Genomic DNA, 15,500 nt, shown 5'->3' on the forward strand with positions numbered 1-15,500 from the left:
AGGTCTGACAGTAGCTCTGAGGACTTCATCCCCATACCTAACAGCACATGGAGGCTTGTGCAACCCTCCAAGGATATGCCTGCCCAGACCATCACTGATCCACGGCCAAACCGGTCATGCTGGATGATGTTGCAGGCAGCATAATGCTCACTGCAGTGTCTCCAGACTGTCACATTCTGTCTATCACATGCCCAATGTGAACATGCTCTCATCTGTGAAATGAACGGGGTACTGGTAGCGGACCTGCCATTTTTGGTGTTCTCTGGTAAATAACAGCCAGGCTGCTCTGTGCTGAGTTATGAGCACAGGTCCCACTAGCGGATGCCAGGCCTTCATGACAGCTACATGGAGTCGGATTCTGACAGTTTGATCAGACACGTTTACACCAGCAGCCCACTGGACATCATTAGGTTGGGCTCTGGCAGTGCTCCTCCTGTTCCTCCTCACACAAAGGAGCAGATACTGGGAATTAGAGGTGTCTACCTTTCCTGCTGTTTAGTTGATGCCCTTCTAAGGCCCTGTCCAGCTCTCCTTGTGTGATGGCCCATGTCCATGCTCTTGAGACACAGCCAACCTTCTTGCAATGGTATGTATAGATATGCCATCCTGGAGGTGCTGAACTACCTGTGCAACCTGAATGGGCTACAGATACCACCTCATGCTACCAGTAATGACCAGCAAAACACAAAACTACAAAACCGTAGAGAAGAATCAGTCAGGAAGGGTAAGGAGAAAATAATTGTCTGTGGCCACCGCCTGTAAAACCATTCACTTCTTGGGGTTGTCTTGCTGTTGCCTCTCTAGGGCACCTGTTGTGACTTTCATTTGCACCAAAGCAGGTGAAACTGATTCACAATTGCTTATGCTTCTTAACTGGACAGATTGATATCCATGTAGTTTAACTGACTACTGTGATGATTAAATGTTCTCTTAATTTTCTTTGCTGAAATTATACTTATCTCTGAAACTGCAAGGTTTGATTCAAATTACATGTAGTTTGGTTACTTATCGTGGTGTGTAGGATATATACTAGGTAGCATCTTTCAGGATTCAGGATTCAGGATCATGATGGATAATATTAGGGGGAGTACACCAGTAGCACTGCCAAAATTTTACTCCCCTTATTATTATCCCTCCTGATGAACTAAGACAAAAATGCTATGGTATAACTTAGACTTCAAGATAAGTCACCACAGTACATTTGATTTGAATCAAACCTTGCAGTTCCTGAGATAATAGGGGGAGTACAGTTTTGGCAGGCATCAAAACAGCACTGTCAAAATTCTACTTAAACTAATATTTTCCTGCTGATAAATTTACAGAAAAAAGCTTCCTATGGTATGACCTAGATTCCAAGATAAGCCATCAAAATACATTTGATTTGAATCAAATCTTGAAGTTCAGAGATATGAGGAGGTAGTGTAATTTTGGCAAACATTATATTAGCATTAAATATATGGAATTCTGAATTATAAACGTGAACAGATTTAAGCATATCAGGTGAGGTGTGTTTGTGTAATGAGGGAGGGTGTGGCCTAAGGAGATCAACACCCTATATCAAGGTGTGCAGAATTATTAGGCAGCTTCTTTTCCTCAGTCAAAATGGGGCAAAAAAGAGATTGAACTGACTCTGAAAAGGAAAAAATTGTGAAAAGTCTTTCAGAGGGGTGCAGCACTCTTAAAATTGCTAAGACATCGGGGCATGATCACAGAACCCTCAAATGTTTTGTTGCAAATAGTCAACAGGGTCACAAGAAATGTGTTGAGAAAAAAAGACGCAAATTAAAATGAACTGCCAAAGATTTCAGAAGAATCCAATGTGAAGTGACCAGGAACCCATTACCCCCAAGTGCTGTCATATTCCGGAACTGCAACCTACCTGGAGTGCCCGGAAGTACAAGGTGTTCACTACTCAGAGACATGGCCAAGGTAGGGAAGGCTTGAAACCCGACTACCACTGAACCGCTGAAGACTCATTAGGTGAAACGTCAAGACTGGGCCATGAAATATCTGAAGACAGATTTTTCAAAGGTTTTATGGACTGATGAGATGAGAGTGTCTCTTGACGGACCAGATGGACGGGCCCATAGCTGGATCAGTAACGGGCATAGAGCTCCACTTCGACTCAGACACCAGCAAAGTGGAGGTGGGGTACTGCTATAGGCCGGTATTATTAAAGATGAGCTTCAAGCTTTTCGGGTTGAAGATGGACTCAAAGTCAACTCTCAAACCTACTGCCAGTTTTTAGAAGACACTTTCTTCAAGCAGTGGTACAGGAAAAAGTCTGCATCTTTCAAGAAGACCATGATTTTTATGCAGGACAATGCTCTGCCGCATGCATCGCAGTACTCCACTGTGTGGCTAGCCAGTAAAGGCCTTAAAAGAAAAATGAAAGAAAAGAAAAGATGAAAGAATAATGACATGACCCCCTTCCTTACCTGACCTAAACCCTATTGAGAACTTGTGGGCCTTTCTTAAATGGAAGATTTATGGTGAAGGACAACAGTACAGCTCTCTGAACCGTGTCTGGGAGGCTGTGGTTGTTGCTGCACAAAAAGTTGATCGTCAACAGATTAAGACACTGACAGACTCAATGAATGGAAGGCTTACGACTGTTACTGAAAAGATGGGTGGCTATATATTGGCCACTGATTTTTTTTTAAAGGTTAGCAATGTTTATTTGTAAATTTTGAGTTGCTTCTTATTATTCTCATTATTCTCAGAAAATAAATAAGTGAGATGGGAAAATATCTCGCCGGCTTGTGTGGCGACGGCTGCTCCGGCTGCTCCGGCTTCTGCGCATGTGTATCCAGAGATGCACCAGCTGACTTGTTCGTCTCGGGGGCAGGCACTGGTGATGCAGCTTTCTTGCCTTTCCGAGGCTTCCGCGTAGGCGCTTGAGCTCTGGGGCTGCGAGCTTTCAGCGGAGGGAGTGTCCTCATCTGATGACACCTCCCTGCAAGCCCCATTGGGCAGCTTACTTGTTCCGGAGTGGCCCCTCCTGGGCGGAGCCTTGGGTGGTACCTTGAGTGCCGGAGGCCCTTCACTCTCTGAATCTGCTGACGCAGTAACCATCTCCGAGGGAGAATCCCTATGGAGGACCTCCTTCATCTGATGGACCTCCAAGTCCGATCGGAAGCTGATGTTGGTATATTCTGATCAGAGGCTGACGTCCATATAACCCTCACCCTATTCAGACTCCCAGTAGTTTTCCCGATAGTCCCAGTAGGGGTACTAGGACCCTGCGGAGTCCGGACCTAGATACTGGTCTCCCTTGTACCAGCTTTCATAGTCCGTCAAGGGCCTGTAGGACTCCGCAGAGTCCACCCCTGAACTACACCCAGAGCCCCCACCCCCAGAATTTTCCAAGAGCACTCTCCCCTGTTGTTTCGGTACAGAGAGTGCCCAGGAGTATGGAGGGTTATCCCATAAGGGCTGGGGAGGAACGATTATGCGCCTTCATCCCCTTCTTTTTGTTCTTTTTCTTTCCCAACATCCTTGATGTTTCTGTGACAAGAGGAGGCAGAGCAGGATGCGGGGGCGGGTCATATCAAACACAACGAAATGTTTATTGTTACACAAAACAAAGATGACTACGTGGCTAGCAGGCTAACCGGGTTCAAACATCGACAACATTCACATTCAAACACAAGACCTATATACACACACACTAACAATACACAATAAGGAGCAGGTGTGAAACACAGGGAGGGCGTGGCCATACAGACGAAAGCGCGCGCACACATACACACACACAGGGAGACATTTGGGACGAGGGGCCGTACCATGACAAATTCTGCACACTAACAGTTGCCCAATAATCATGCACACATAGATATTTGCCTAAGAAAGCCAAAACCTCACTTTTCCTTTCTTAAATATTCAGGTTTTTGGTTTATTAATATTTAGGATTGATGAGAGCACTGTAGTTGTTCAATAATAAAATGAATCCTCAAAAATACAAGTTGCCTAATAATTGTGTTTGTAGTTAGATGTCCTTCAGCATTGCCACCCCACCACTCCTTGGTCTCTCTCTCTTTCTCTCTCCGTTGTGCTGAGAGACAGAAAGGAAAATGACAGCCCCGTGTGTTTGTCCCCATTCCGAGCTGACAGATGGGCTTCTCCTGCCTCTGAAACACTCTCCGACTTTTTGCTAATGGAAAGCAAGAGAAAAGGAATGGCGAGAGTGTCAGGCTGTGGACCCAACGTGAAATGAAATTGCTGTCAAGTCCCATGATCTTCATTTCAAAATTGCTGACAGTTTTTTGGACTACATCACAGGAAGGAACGTAGCGTAGCCAATTCAGCAGTTAAGGTCTCCTCACAAAAGACAACCTTAAACTTTTATGTGCAGCACGCCCGACCTCCAGACATGGCAAACTCACTTAGTGGTGGTGACCCACGCTCGCTGAACTTTCCGAATCCATACTTTCACTGACGTGAATGAAAGAGTGGATGGGTGAGCGAGCTCCCGAAGGCCAAGACTGTCTGCGAGCCACATCAAAGGCGATGAGAGGAGTGAATCCTCGGCTAACAGCCGTCATGTACGCTCTTCCCAAGCCTCCAGCGACCCACGTGCTCTACACATCTAATACCTCAGGCACGTCACAGGTCGAAAAACTTTATATATTCCTGGGCTGGAGAAAGAAGCTAGAAAAGGGACGCTGAAATCAGACAGATGGAGCTAGCTTGAGGGCAACGGATGTTTTGAGTGATGCCTCGTAGCCTGTAGGCAATTTTATGGGGTATGAAGTCTAGTGACAACGCATGTTTACACTTAGGCATGCAGCACATTATCAGGAGGGAAGCTTTTCAGCTTTCAGGTCAGGGATTTTTGGCAGTGGTGTATTCAAACAGACAATTCCAGAATAAGGGATCAGGTTTCCTACAATGATGGAGTTATGTCTTGGATCCTTTGGAATTCAGTTGTTCATTTAGGCCATTTGTTAGGACTTATATGTTTGGATAAAAATAACAGAGGTTTCCGAATATAAAACACAGACTTGCGTACCACATCTGCAGCAATTCTCAAGTTACCATGTGGATTTGTTTACATATCAGTGCTACTAATAGAATACGCTACACTCTTGCATATTTTATATCTATTCATAATCTAGTGTAGTGGTCAATATAGCTGCATTTTTCTGTATGAGTTTTATTCTGTCCTTCTTTTGTTTACTTTGTGTAGCCTAGCCAGAAGAATTTAAATACATTTTGATGTGACATTGACTTTTGAGTCCAGCTCACACCATGCAGTGTTAAATAATAATGTAATGATACTAAATAAAATAACTGTTTCGCAAAACATTACAAAATCACTGATTATCACAGTAGATCAATTCAAATATAATTAAAATACCATTGGGCTGATATCCTTTATCATTTACCACTGCAAAGCCAAAACAGAGCTGCCTTGAAATGTACCATTGTCTAAGCATGAGTGATCACAGTACACTCCTCTTTGCAAAGCTCTCTGTGACCCATATGAGCCCTCCGTGGATGAAATAAGAGAAATAGGCTCTAATGGACAGCTCTCTGACCTGAGGGCTGATCTTCTGTTCCACGTGAACAAGGCACGGGGTGACATTAGTGTAGCTCGGCCAGATAAAACCCCACCAGACGATGCTGGGTGGAGATGGCTTCCCAACGACTCCCATGATACTTTCAGACGGTAGATGTCAGTCTGAAAGAATATGTCAGTATGGGGTATGGAGAAGCTAAGGATAAGTTAAAACACTCCCTGTGTTTCTTAGCAATGAGGTATGTTAGATCCGGCCTGCAGACTAATGAAGGCACGTCTCCGTGCCCCTGGGGAGAAATGACTGAGATGCTCAGGATGGACCTGAAATGACATTGCTGTCACATTCTACAGCAATGCTTAATGTTCACGACTTTAAGGGAGCTTCCAAGAGGACGTAGCTTCCCTTTTGATAAAATGTTTTTTTGTTCTCTGATTCTCTCTCTCACCTTCTCACCTTTTCTGCTTCTCTCGCTCTCTCTCTCTCTCTCTCTCTCTCTCTCTCTCTCTCCATCTCTCTCTCTCTCTCTCTCTTTATTTCCCTCTCTGCCTATAGGGGAGTAGTGAGAGTCGATGTGAATCTGCAAGATGTGGACATTGACCAGTGCTCCAGCAACGGCTGGTTTTCAGGCACCCATCGCTGCAACCTGACCACCATGGAGGTGAGTGGCTCCACCTACAAAACACAGCACAACAATGAAAACAAAGCGACCCCAACAAACAACGAAAGCCTAAAGCTAGGACAAATTTCAGAGCACGACCAGTTGGTGCTGAAAAGCCTACATGCTCTCCGGCAGGCTCTCAATTTTAGCAGTGACTTGTAAAATACGGTACGGTACAAGGTATGTGTCTGCCTTGTGGGGAAAACTGTCTTTTACTGGAAATGTCCCCATGCACTCTTCACGTCCCTGAATATTCAGTTGCCATACATCTACGCTATAAGGGTCTAAGATGTAACTCTCAGTTTGATTTGCCAGGGTGGTGTTCTGGGCTTCCTTTCACCTTGAATTGATATATTCTTTCTCTAAATCGCTTAGGAGCTCATTATTTTTGGGAGGGGGAGATTGGGCATAGGTGTTGCACCGCCGCATGGCTGGTGACCGCCCGCTCCACCGTGCTGTGTTGGAAATCGCTCTGACGGCACTAATTAGCCGCGCTCTTCTGCATTTGCACCGGTCAGAATTCAGATCAGACCGGCTATTTTTGGAGAGCCTGCTCGAATGTTCATTCAGGCGGAACGTGAGATGACACAGGCAACCACAGACTCACCGCCATGCTTGGGTAAAAAAAAAGTAGCAGCAGTGGACAAAAGACTGACGTTTATCTCTGCTGCTGGAGAAAGGAAAACCATAAGAAGTCTGGTGACCATCTGTAATTCTTATGGATGCTTATCGATACTTATTGAACTGCAATTGGCTGCCGCTTCCCACTGTCGTGTTGACGGGATGTCAAGTCAAGTCAAGTCAAATTTAGTTTTATAGCGCTTTTTACAACAGCTGTTGCCACAAAGCAGCTTTACACATGTCTGCTTCCAAGCCCCCAGTGAGCCAAGGGCGACAGTGGCAAAGAAAAACTCCCAAGAGCATGAGGAAGAAACCTTGAGTGGAGTCAAGAGTCAGAGAGGGGCCTATCCTCCTCTGGCCGAGGATGTGAAAACATTTTGCACTGTGTTGATCGTAAAGTGTCATTGGCTATTGAGAAAGGCGCTATATAAGTGTAACTTCATATCATACTCATAATCGTTTCGGATAACTGTTTAATGCTGTGCATAAAAACCTGATATTCGTAATGTATTTGCTAGCTGTTGTGTTTGCCCTCTGTATGACTTGGTCCTCCGATCTATAAGGGGACTGACAGAGATGTCTGTTGCCAGGGCCTCAGTGAGGTGGGTAGAGCTGGTTTGATTATGTATGGAATGCTTGTTAAGGCTGAGCGTGTGTTGCGGGAGGGGACCTGCTTGCCTGTGTGATATAATCCTTAATAAATACAGGGTAATGGATTGCAGTGCGCTCCCTGAATTATTCACTGGCCTCTTTGCACGTGTGGTCCGTCTCTCGGGAACGCTGGACGAGAAGCAGAGAGGGAAGCACTGGGAAACGTTTGTTCCGGACCACTAAGTAAATTCACAGTTTGGAAAAAGGCTCCATCTGGCTGAAGTGTGAAAGAAACTGAATTTGTGTTTGTGTGTGTATGTATGTGTGTGTGTGTGCGTGTGTGCTTGCGTGCGTGCGTGTGTGCGCGTGCATGCGTGCGTGCGTGTGTGTGTGTGCGTGCGCATGAGCACGCACGCACATGTGCGCCTTTGTGCACGCATGTGTGCCCATGTGCACTTTTCCAAATATAGCGACTTCTCTAAATCAGATGACAGAGCTATGGTGCTCAGTCTGTGCCTTGTTGTTCAAGATAAGCGCAAAAAAAAAGACTTGGTGTCGGCTGCCACTTCGAAGGGAGCGCCCAGCCCAGTTTGAATGTGGTAGTCTGGCCTTCATGAACTTCACGGACAGTGCATTTACCCACAAGCTGCCTGGAATGGATGATACGAACATTTCCCTTCTTTGGGGCAGCTGAGTGTCTGCCAAAAACACTGCAGATGCAAAATAATCACAGATCCCACTGCATAGTCCAAAAGCACTATCACCCAAAGACCTTTGTATAGGAGACATAACTATGAACCAGATGATTAGCTTTGGAGCATAAACTCTGGGATGTGCTAAAAGTCAGTTTGTTCAGATCAACTGCAGGAGGCTCTCTGCACTTGTAATCTTTTAAGTAATGAAAAATGCCAATAATTACATAATGCAAAATACTGTGAGTGTAGTAAGAGGTATAGTTTCATAATAGTAGGTTTCTAACACTCAGTACCCTGTCTAGATCCATACAGACTTCATCCTGTCATGCCCCACACCCCCGACCTCTGACGCCTCCACATGTCTCTTATTTTTGTTCCTGGTTTAGTTTTCTTCAGCTCCTTGTTTGTTGTTGTACTGTTAACCTGCTTGTTTTTCTCTACATCAAAATTTTGTTTTCTTATAGTTTATTTTCTGTTTCCATTTAGCTTGCCTCCCCTTTGCAAGTTTTGTTCATCCATTGTTTCGTTCAATTGTCTGCCTAATGCATAAATAAATAGCATCGCTTACACGCTTGCGTATGACCCTGCTCATCTAACTCAATGTTACACAACCATTCTAAAACCCGATGCCTGTGTACTAGTGAGCCAACAAAAATAAATGGAAGACTGGCTCATAAGTGTAGTGCAAGGCCATTTCCAAATTTAGGACTTTTTGACAGTCAAAGATAATGAAATCAAAGTCTATTCATACTCGCTGATCAGATTAACTCACACCACACTGGTCTTATAAGTAGTATGAGTTGGTATGTTTTGTTTTTAATCAATAATAAGGCTTATTAAGCCTGTTTTCTGAATTCCAGGGACAGATGTAAGTGATTGCTATGTGTGGGTGTGTGCAATTATGAAAGGTCTGAGAGGACATTCCTGATTGTTGATTTTTGTACTGAGAGACATTGTTGCTAAGTTAAAACACATCATACCATCATTACCAATGGCAGTGAAGTCAGGAGTGTGGTGTACTTTTTTTTGCAATCTGGGGTGATTTAATTTAGCACATCTTCAGTTTCAGACATTTCATAGAGTTCAAGTGTAGCAACAACTCAAAACACTATTCCTGTATCCTGGCTTACTTGGTTTCTACATTTGTTCTCAGGTTGGAGGTTCAGGATGTTCAAACCACGATGAAGTGAGATGGCATTCTGATGCCAGTAATAATTTCATTGCTTGACTTCTTACTTGAGGGCACTCAGGTGGGATCAGTGGAAGTATTCAGCACTGACGTTCAGCAGTGAGCACCAACCAAATCAGTTGGATGCCTTACACAAACAGTTTATAACTGTATATAACAGTTCATTTTCCCTGATCTAGGCTCTCTAACATGTCTGACTGACCTCATAAAGCACTTAAAGGTTAGTCGATAGGTTGAAGTGGCCATATCTGAATAGGACAAACATAAAACCTTGTACCCTCCCACTATATGGGAATGTGTATAAAATAGAAACTTCTAAAAAAGGTTCTATTATCACAATGATGAACTACCCCTTTACACCCCCGTCCAATTTTTTTTTTACGCATATTCAGATCGTATGCTTAGTTATTACTATAGCTGTTGTGATAGTCTTGCATAGTTTCATGTACTCTATAGGAGCAGAGTCCAGCTCTGGTTGTTGTGGTTTCCTTGCGTTAATGCACCTGAGGAATCTGGTGTCTTCGAGCACCAGACAGTGCCAGGCTGTTGCCCTTCAGGGCTGGCTCCAGACACCTGCGGTCCAACAGCCAGTCTCACTCACAGAAGCCCGATTAAGACACCGCCCAGGAAGCAGAGCCCACCTACATGCACACGTATGTCCCACATGACTAAAAATAGTCGCCTCAGGCAGGAGGAGATGACATGTTTTCTTGCCTCACTGAACCGCCTGCCTGTTGGCAGTGGCTTGTAAATATTTATATCCCTACCTCTCCGACTACTTCCTTCACTCCGTTCCTTCCTCAAGAATCAGCAGGGCCCAGTTCTGGTGCCGGGACCCGCGTGTGACCCTCCGGGAGAGCCACGTGGAGCCTAGCATGAGGGAATATGGAGAGAACATAGCACACAGGCAGATAACAGCTTCAGCGATGCAGTCACCTCCCACAAAAGCAGGCTATGTCACTGTGTACATTCTCCCTGCAGTTCGTACCTACTAGCACCTACAGGTACCTACAGGATCTAAGGAACTTCAAGGTTAGACTAGGGTCTTCAAACAGGACTAAAAAATAAATAAAAATCCGATGTCCATGTATGAGGACAGAATGTCCCCATGTTCTGCATTGTCCTTGTGTAAAGAAAAGCGGCCCAGTTTAATATATGTGTGCTGGCTCAAGCATTTCTTTATGATGTTCATTACATATCCCATGGCAAGTTAAACGCGTATTGTATGATGTCTAGCAAATAAAGGAAAACATGGTAGACAGAATTAGCATTCACTACATGAGCACAGCTGCAATTTGACAGCATGCACTCAGGGGAGCAGACAATGGAGTGTTCTTTGATTTATTTATTAGTACAGTGGAGATGGCCAGGTCAGCACAGGTCAAAGTCCCTGAAGGTGTGCTGGCACAGTCAAGCATGCACACATACACATACTCACACACACACACACACACACACATACACACACACACACTCAGAAGAGCACACACGCATCCACATACACGTCCAAATATATTCCCCTGCAGACAGGCCCTAGCACCGCAGTGAAAGAAAAAATCCACTGGATTTACTCACTTGAATTGTAGACATTGGTTCCACATGAATGGTTTGTGTTATCAGTGCAACATACATTTGCTTTGCTTCAACAGCTTGGCTCAATACTTAACTCATTGCATTCTAGTTTAAAACAATAGTACATTCAGCAGACCCTTTTTTCAGTGAAGTCACTATCAACTATAAGTCTGTCTTGCAAGGGTGTCTTGAATCAGATGACTTCACCTGATTTATTCACTTGGTTTGCAGTTATTTGGGAAATTGAGAAAGTGTTTATTTCCCTGATAATGAATTGCTTTTAAAACTTTCACACCTCAGGTCGCAGGTGGCAGTAGACTCAAACATCATCATGATCTACTTTATAGCTGTACCAAATAGACTGCCATACATTGTCACTGCTGACACTACCATTGTGCTGTGAAGTCAGCTAACAGATTACAGCTTTTATCCAGAGTGTACCCAAAGGGCAGGTGTTGGCTGGATGGTTTTAATATATATGTACACTGTAAGAGGATGTAAAAACATTGTTTATGCAAACACTTATGAAAAAAGGCCTGATTTGTTGTTTGTATTTATATGTGCGTTCACAAAATATCCAGACACCCCATGCCCTTAAAAGAAGGTGATTAATGAAAAGTGCCACTGTAAAGATGACAAATATTAGTGCAGAGAAAGAGAGGTTATGATCTTCTGAATATACTGAAAAGGTAATGGTGGTCTGTTAGCTAGAGCTATACAACAGTTGTATCTAATAAATTAATCTTTTAGTGTATATGACAAGCATGGCCAGTGATAATAAATGTAGACTAAGTAAAATTGGTCCCCCATGGCCTAGGATGTAGAAGATCCCATAAACATAGTGTGTTCCCACAGGGAGACAGGGAGGTGTGTCAGAGCATGAATTAACATCAAGCCCTAATCAGAGCCTTGCCTTCTGTTAATTAAATCCACTCAAGTGCACTTCATACGCCAAGGCCGCTTGGACTTGCCTGCTGAGACGCTGACACATAATGCCTAGATTGACAGGTGGGTAGGGCGGCAGCAATGCTGGACAGACCAGTCAGAGGGCTGGTTGTACAGTGGGTGGGGCAAATCATGCTATTTAAAGACAAAGTAACCCACAATTTAGTGTCTGCATGCCGAGTGGCCATCAGCCTCAACATGACCGCTTTAGCATATACTGCTACAAAGCTGCTGAGAGGCGGTCCAGACTTGTGTTTCCTCATGAGGGTTCTTTTTTGAGCTGTTGTTGTCCTCAGAAAGCACAACAATAAAACATGACGAGGTATTGGCTTTCCTTTCTGTATGGTCTGCACTGTCAGACCCACCTGGTTGAAATAAAAGTGAACGTGAAGTGGGTTTCTAATACAAATCTGTGTTTTATTTTCACATTCATGAAATAATGGCAGAGACACACTGAGGTCATGTTTACCGTCTTCGTCCTTTGTGTGTGGTGTGTGCAATCTAACAGACACACCATGCTCAGTTCAACAAGGAGACATAGTTGTGTAACTGCTGGCTGAAACATATTTGAGGAATGAAACAAACCTCAAATTTGAGTCCATCCTGAACTCTACAGAAGGCATTTAGACAGCTAAACTTCATGATCATTCATCAAACAGAGAAGGAAGACAACATCTAGATTAGAACTTTAAATTGCTATTATCTGTCAGCGGATTGGGGTGATGGGTGGAGGGAGACTGAATTTCACACAAAATCAGTCAGTGACGATTACCCATGATTTCCATGGTTGGAATGCACGAGTGAAATTTGTCCTCGTGTAAAGCAATGAGGACTAATACTGGATTTGGTCTCTCATCTCTCTTTCTCATGTCACAACTTCCTTTTGATCCTTTTGATCTCAGACCCTCTGGGCACACCCATCAGTGCTTGACTTCTCTGGCTCATTAACTCCTGGCACCTTCTGTCTCAAAGGCAAACCCCTGTCTCCCATTATCTGAGACAATGAGCAGTCACACACCCCTTGCAAAGCTTAGCCATTTCTCCCAAGTGCATTTCTGGGTTGTGTTTGTTACCTTTCTGTGCTGGCTTTGGTGTTTGAGTTCTCATTCATACCACACCAGATCTTCTCAATCAAATAATGAGATCAAAACCAAGTTATCCCTGCAACAAACAGAACCTCAAGTGAGCTAAAGAATACAACTCCCATGTCCCATTTTGTGTTTTGTTGTTTGGTTGTGTTTTTTTTTGTTAGTTTTTTTTTGTTCTTGTTGCTCAAACTACCCAAAGGGCAAATACCTTAGGTAAGAAAACCTGGTACTTTCTTAGAAGAACTGTTTTATTATATGCAAACATTTCAATATTACCTCCGATAGGTGCACCATTCCCTCTTTTGCGGCTACAGAACCACGATAACTGAAGCCTTTTAATACTGAAATTGTCTACTAGTGCTAGTAGTACCAGTATTTGTTTACAAATACTTCTGTGTTTGGGCTCAATTTAGACCAACTACATGTTTGCTAAATAGCCACACCTGGGAGACGTCCATTTTTCTAGCACATTTTAATTGAGCAGAGAAGCCTAATTCCTAATTTGGATGTTAATTAGAATTTTATGCCACAACAAAGTAAGCCAGTGTCCCTTGAAAGCAGAGCTTAGACTTATTAGCAGGCTCAGGGAACACAAGTAACTAGGCCTAATATAATAATGGGGTCATTCACTCTTGCTTCACAGAGAGGAGAGTAAACAACACATGTGAATGAGCCACAAAGCAAAAAAAATGCCTTGAGTGATGTTGGTTTTATTGGGGTATCTTGGACAAATGTGACATACTGAATTCTCCAGATTAACAATCTTCTTTTCTTTTTGTATTGGTAATATAACCGAGCGTTTGGCTGCTCGGGTAGTTTTTTGAGAACTAAATAGATTAAACAGGTAGCTTCCCTGATAGTGTAGGTGGAGTGAGTGTTGGCAACACCCAGGTCATGGGTTTGATTCCCAGAGTGCAAACACTGTGTGATGGTGATAAATATGTAACTCACGCTGGATAATAGTGTCTGCCAAATGCTGAAAAATGTAAATGAAAGCAACCAGATGCTTCTTTCAAATAAACAAACAGTAACATGTCTTCTTGTATCCACATTTATCAGCACTGTCATCTCACCAAGACGGTTGGCTTAAATATAACTTTCTAAACACGCGGTTTCGCAGGTCCAACCCAGGAGGACCACAAGGACTGATGCTGTCCCTCTTCCATGTCCTTTCTCCTCAGTGCAAACCCGTCGTTGGCCACGGATTCGTGCTGGACAACTACAAATGCCAGTGTAGGAGAGGCTTCTACCACCCCAGCAGAGTGGTGCTCAACAGCTTCTCTAGTGAGTGGAAGTTCCTCTATGCCTTCCGGATGGGTCACTTTTAGAACCTTGTGGCCACACTTCTTTGCATAGGTCTTCTTCCTAGATGAGATGTGACCAACCCAAAAACACAGGAGGGACGTCAGACATGGGTGAAGTTGGCGTGGGTTGGCCCGTATTGTAGTTTCGGGGTTAGGGTGGAAGTATTTGTGTTGGGGCATCATCTAAGATGGCTTTTTAATGACAAGGCATTTGCACGGAATGAGCACATTTATGCTGCATGGAGATGGGGAAAGGCTAACAATCACTTTCCCATGGACAGCACCTGTATCCAGATCACTGCCTTTCTGAGCATTGGCATCTATCTGCGTAGTCATAATTAGCCCTCGGCGATGTTAACTCACCGAACGAGCACCTTCGTGCTTTGCCTCACCCCATTGGTCGGTAATTACACCCTTGATGGACCAAGCAGCATTGTCTGATCTTCCCTTTGGTGCACTACAGATGCAGAGCATCAAATAACCATTTGTTCCCCATGCATCGTCCTAATCTAATTTGTTCTGTTCTCTATCCCCTGGGGGCACAGAGAACGAGACATACATTTCAGGTTCTGTTCAATCTTATTTACATTTTTATTACCTGACATTTTTTCAGTTCTCAGGCTACTTCAGATGTGCGCCTTGTTTTATTTGTGTTTCAACTTTACTTCTATGACACCATGAAGTAATTAAAGGGGATGAGAAATACGGTATGCACACACATGCATACAATGATGAATTGTATGAAACATTCCCTATGCAGCGTTTAAGTCAGGACAGGAAGATACTCAGATATCAGCATGATCTAAGGTGTATCCAGCAAAGGGTGTGTGTATTTGTGTGTGTGTGTGTGTGCATGTGCACGCGTGCATGCATGTGTGTTTGTGTTGTTTGCATGTGTGTGAAAATACCTGGATGCTTGCTGGAGTTTCCAAATGCAGAATGATCATGACAGTTGGGCATCTAAAAGCTTTGCTGGAGATAATGACACAGGAACATTAAACAGGACTACACATCCTGTCACCTTCTGACATACACAAACACAGCAGGAGATTAGACCTTTGCCTCACACGCAGAGTACTCCCAACAAAAATTCCCCAAACACATTTTACGGTGAAACCTAGTTGCTATGGGTGATATTTCAATCTACTGAATCTTCTCCACAAACACACACACACACACACACACACACACACACACACACACACACACACACAACACACACACACACACACACACACACATACACACACACAGATTAACAGAATTAAAATTAGCTCATGAGTCACCAGTGAATCCACTGTGTTTCTTAATGAAG

At 43.8% G+C, this 15,500-nt stretch overlaps 1 protein-coding gene across 1 annotated transcript in view; it reads left to right on the plus strand.

Annotated features, from left to right (window-relative positions):
- The window catches only part of gpr158b (G protein-coupled receptor 158b), a 33,290-nt gene that overhangs the window by 3,642 nt on the left and 14,148 nt on the right, over positions 1–15,500 (plus strand). Inside the window, exons 2-3 of the mRNA XM_026998267.2 lie at positions 6,075–6,180; positions 14,063–14,165. Of these exons, the coding sequence (XP_026854068.2) occupies positions 6,075–6,180; positions 14,063–14,165 (209 nt within the window). The remainder of the gene's footprint in view (positions 1–6,074; positions 6,181–14,062; positions 14,166–15,500) is intronic.

The sequence above is a fragment of the Electrophorus electricus genome, chromosome 18 (assembly GCF_013358815.1).
Source record: "Electrophorus electricus isolate fEleEle1 chromosome 18, fEleEle1.pri, whole genome shotgun sequence".
Classification (NCBI taxonomy): domain Eukaryota; kingdom Metazoa; phylum Chordata; class Actinopteri; order Gymnotiformes; family Gymnotidae; genus Electrophorus; species Electrophorus electricus.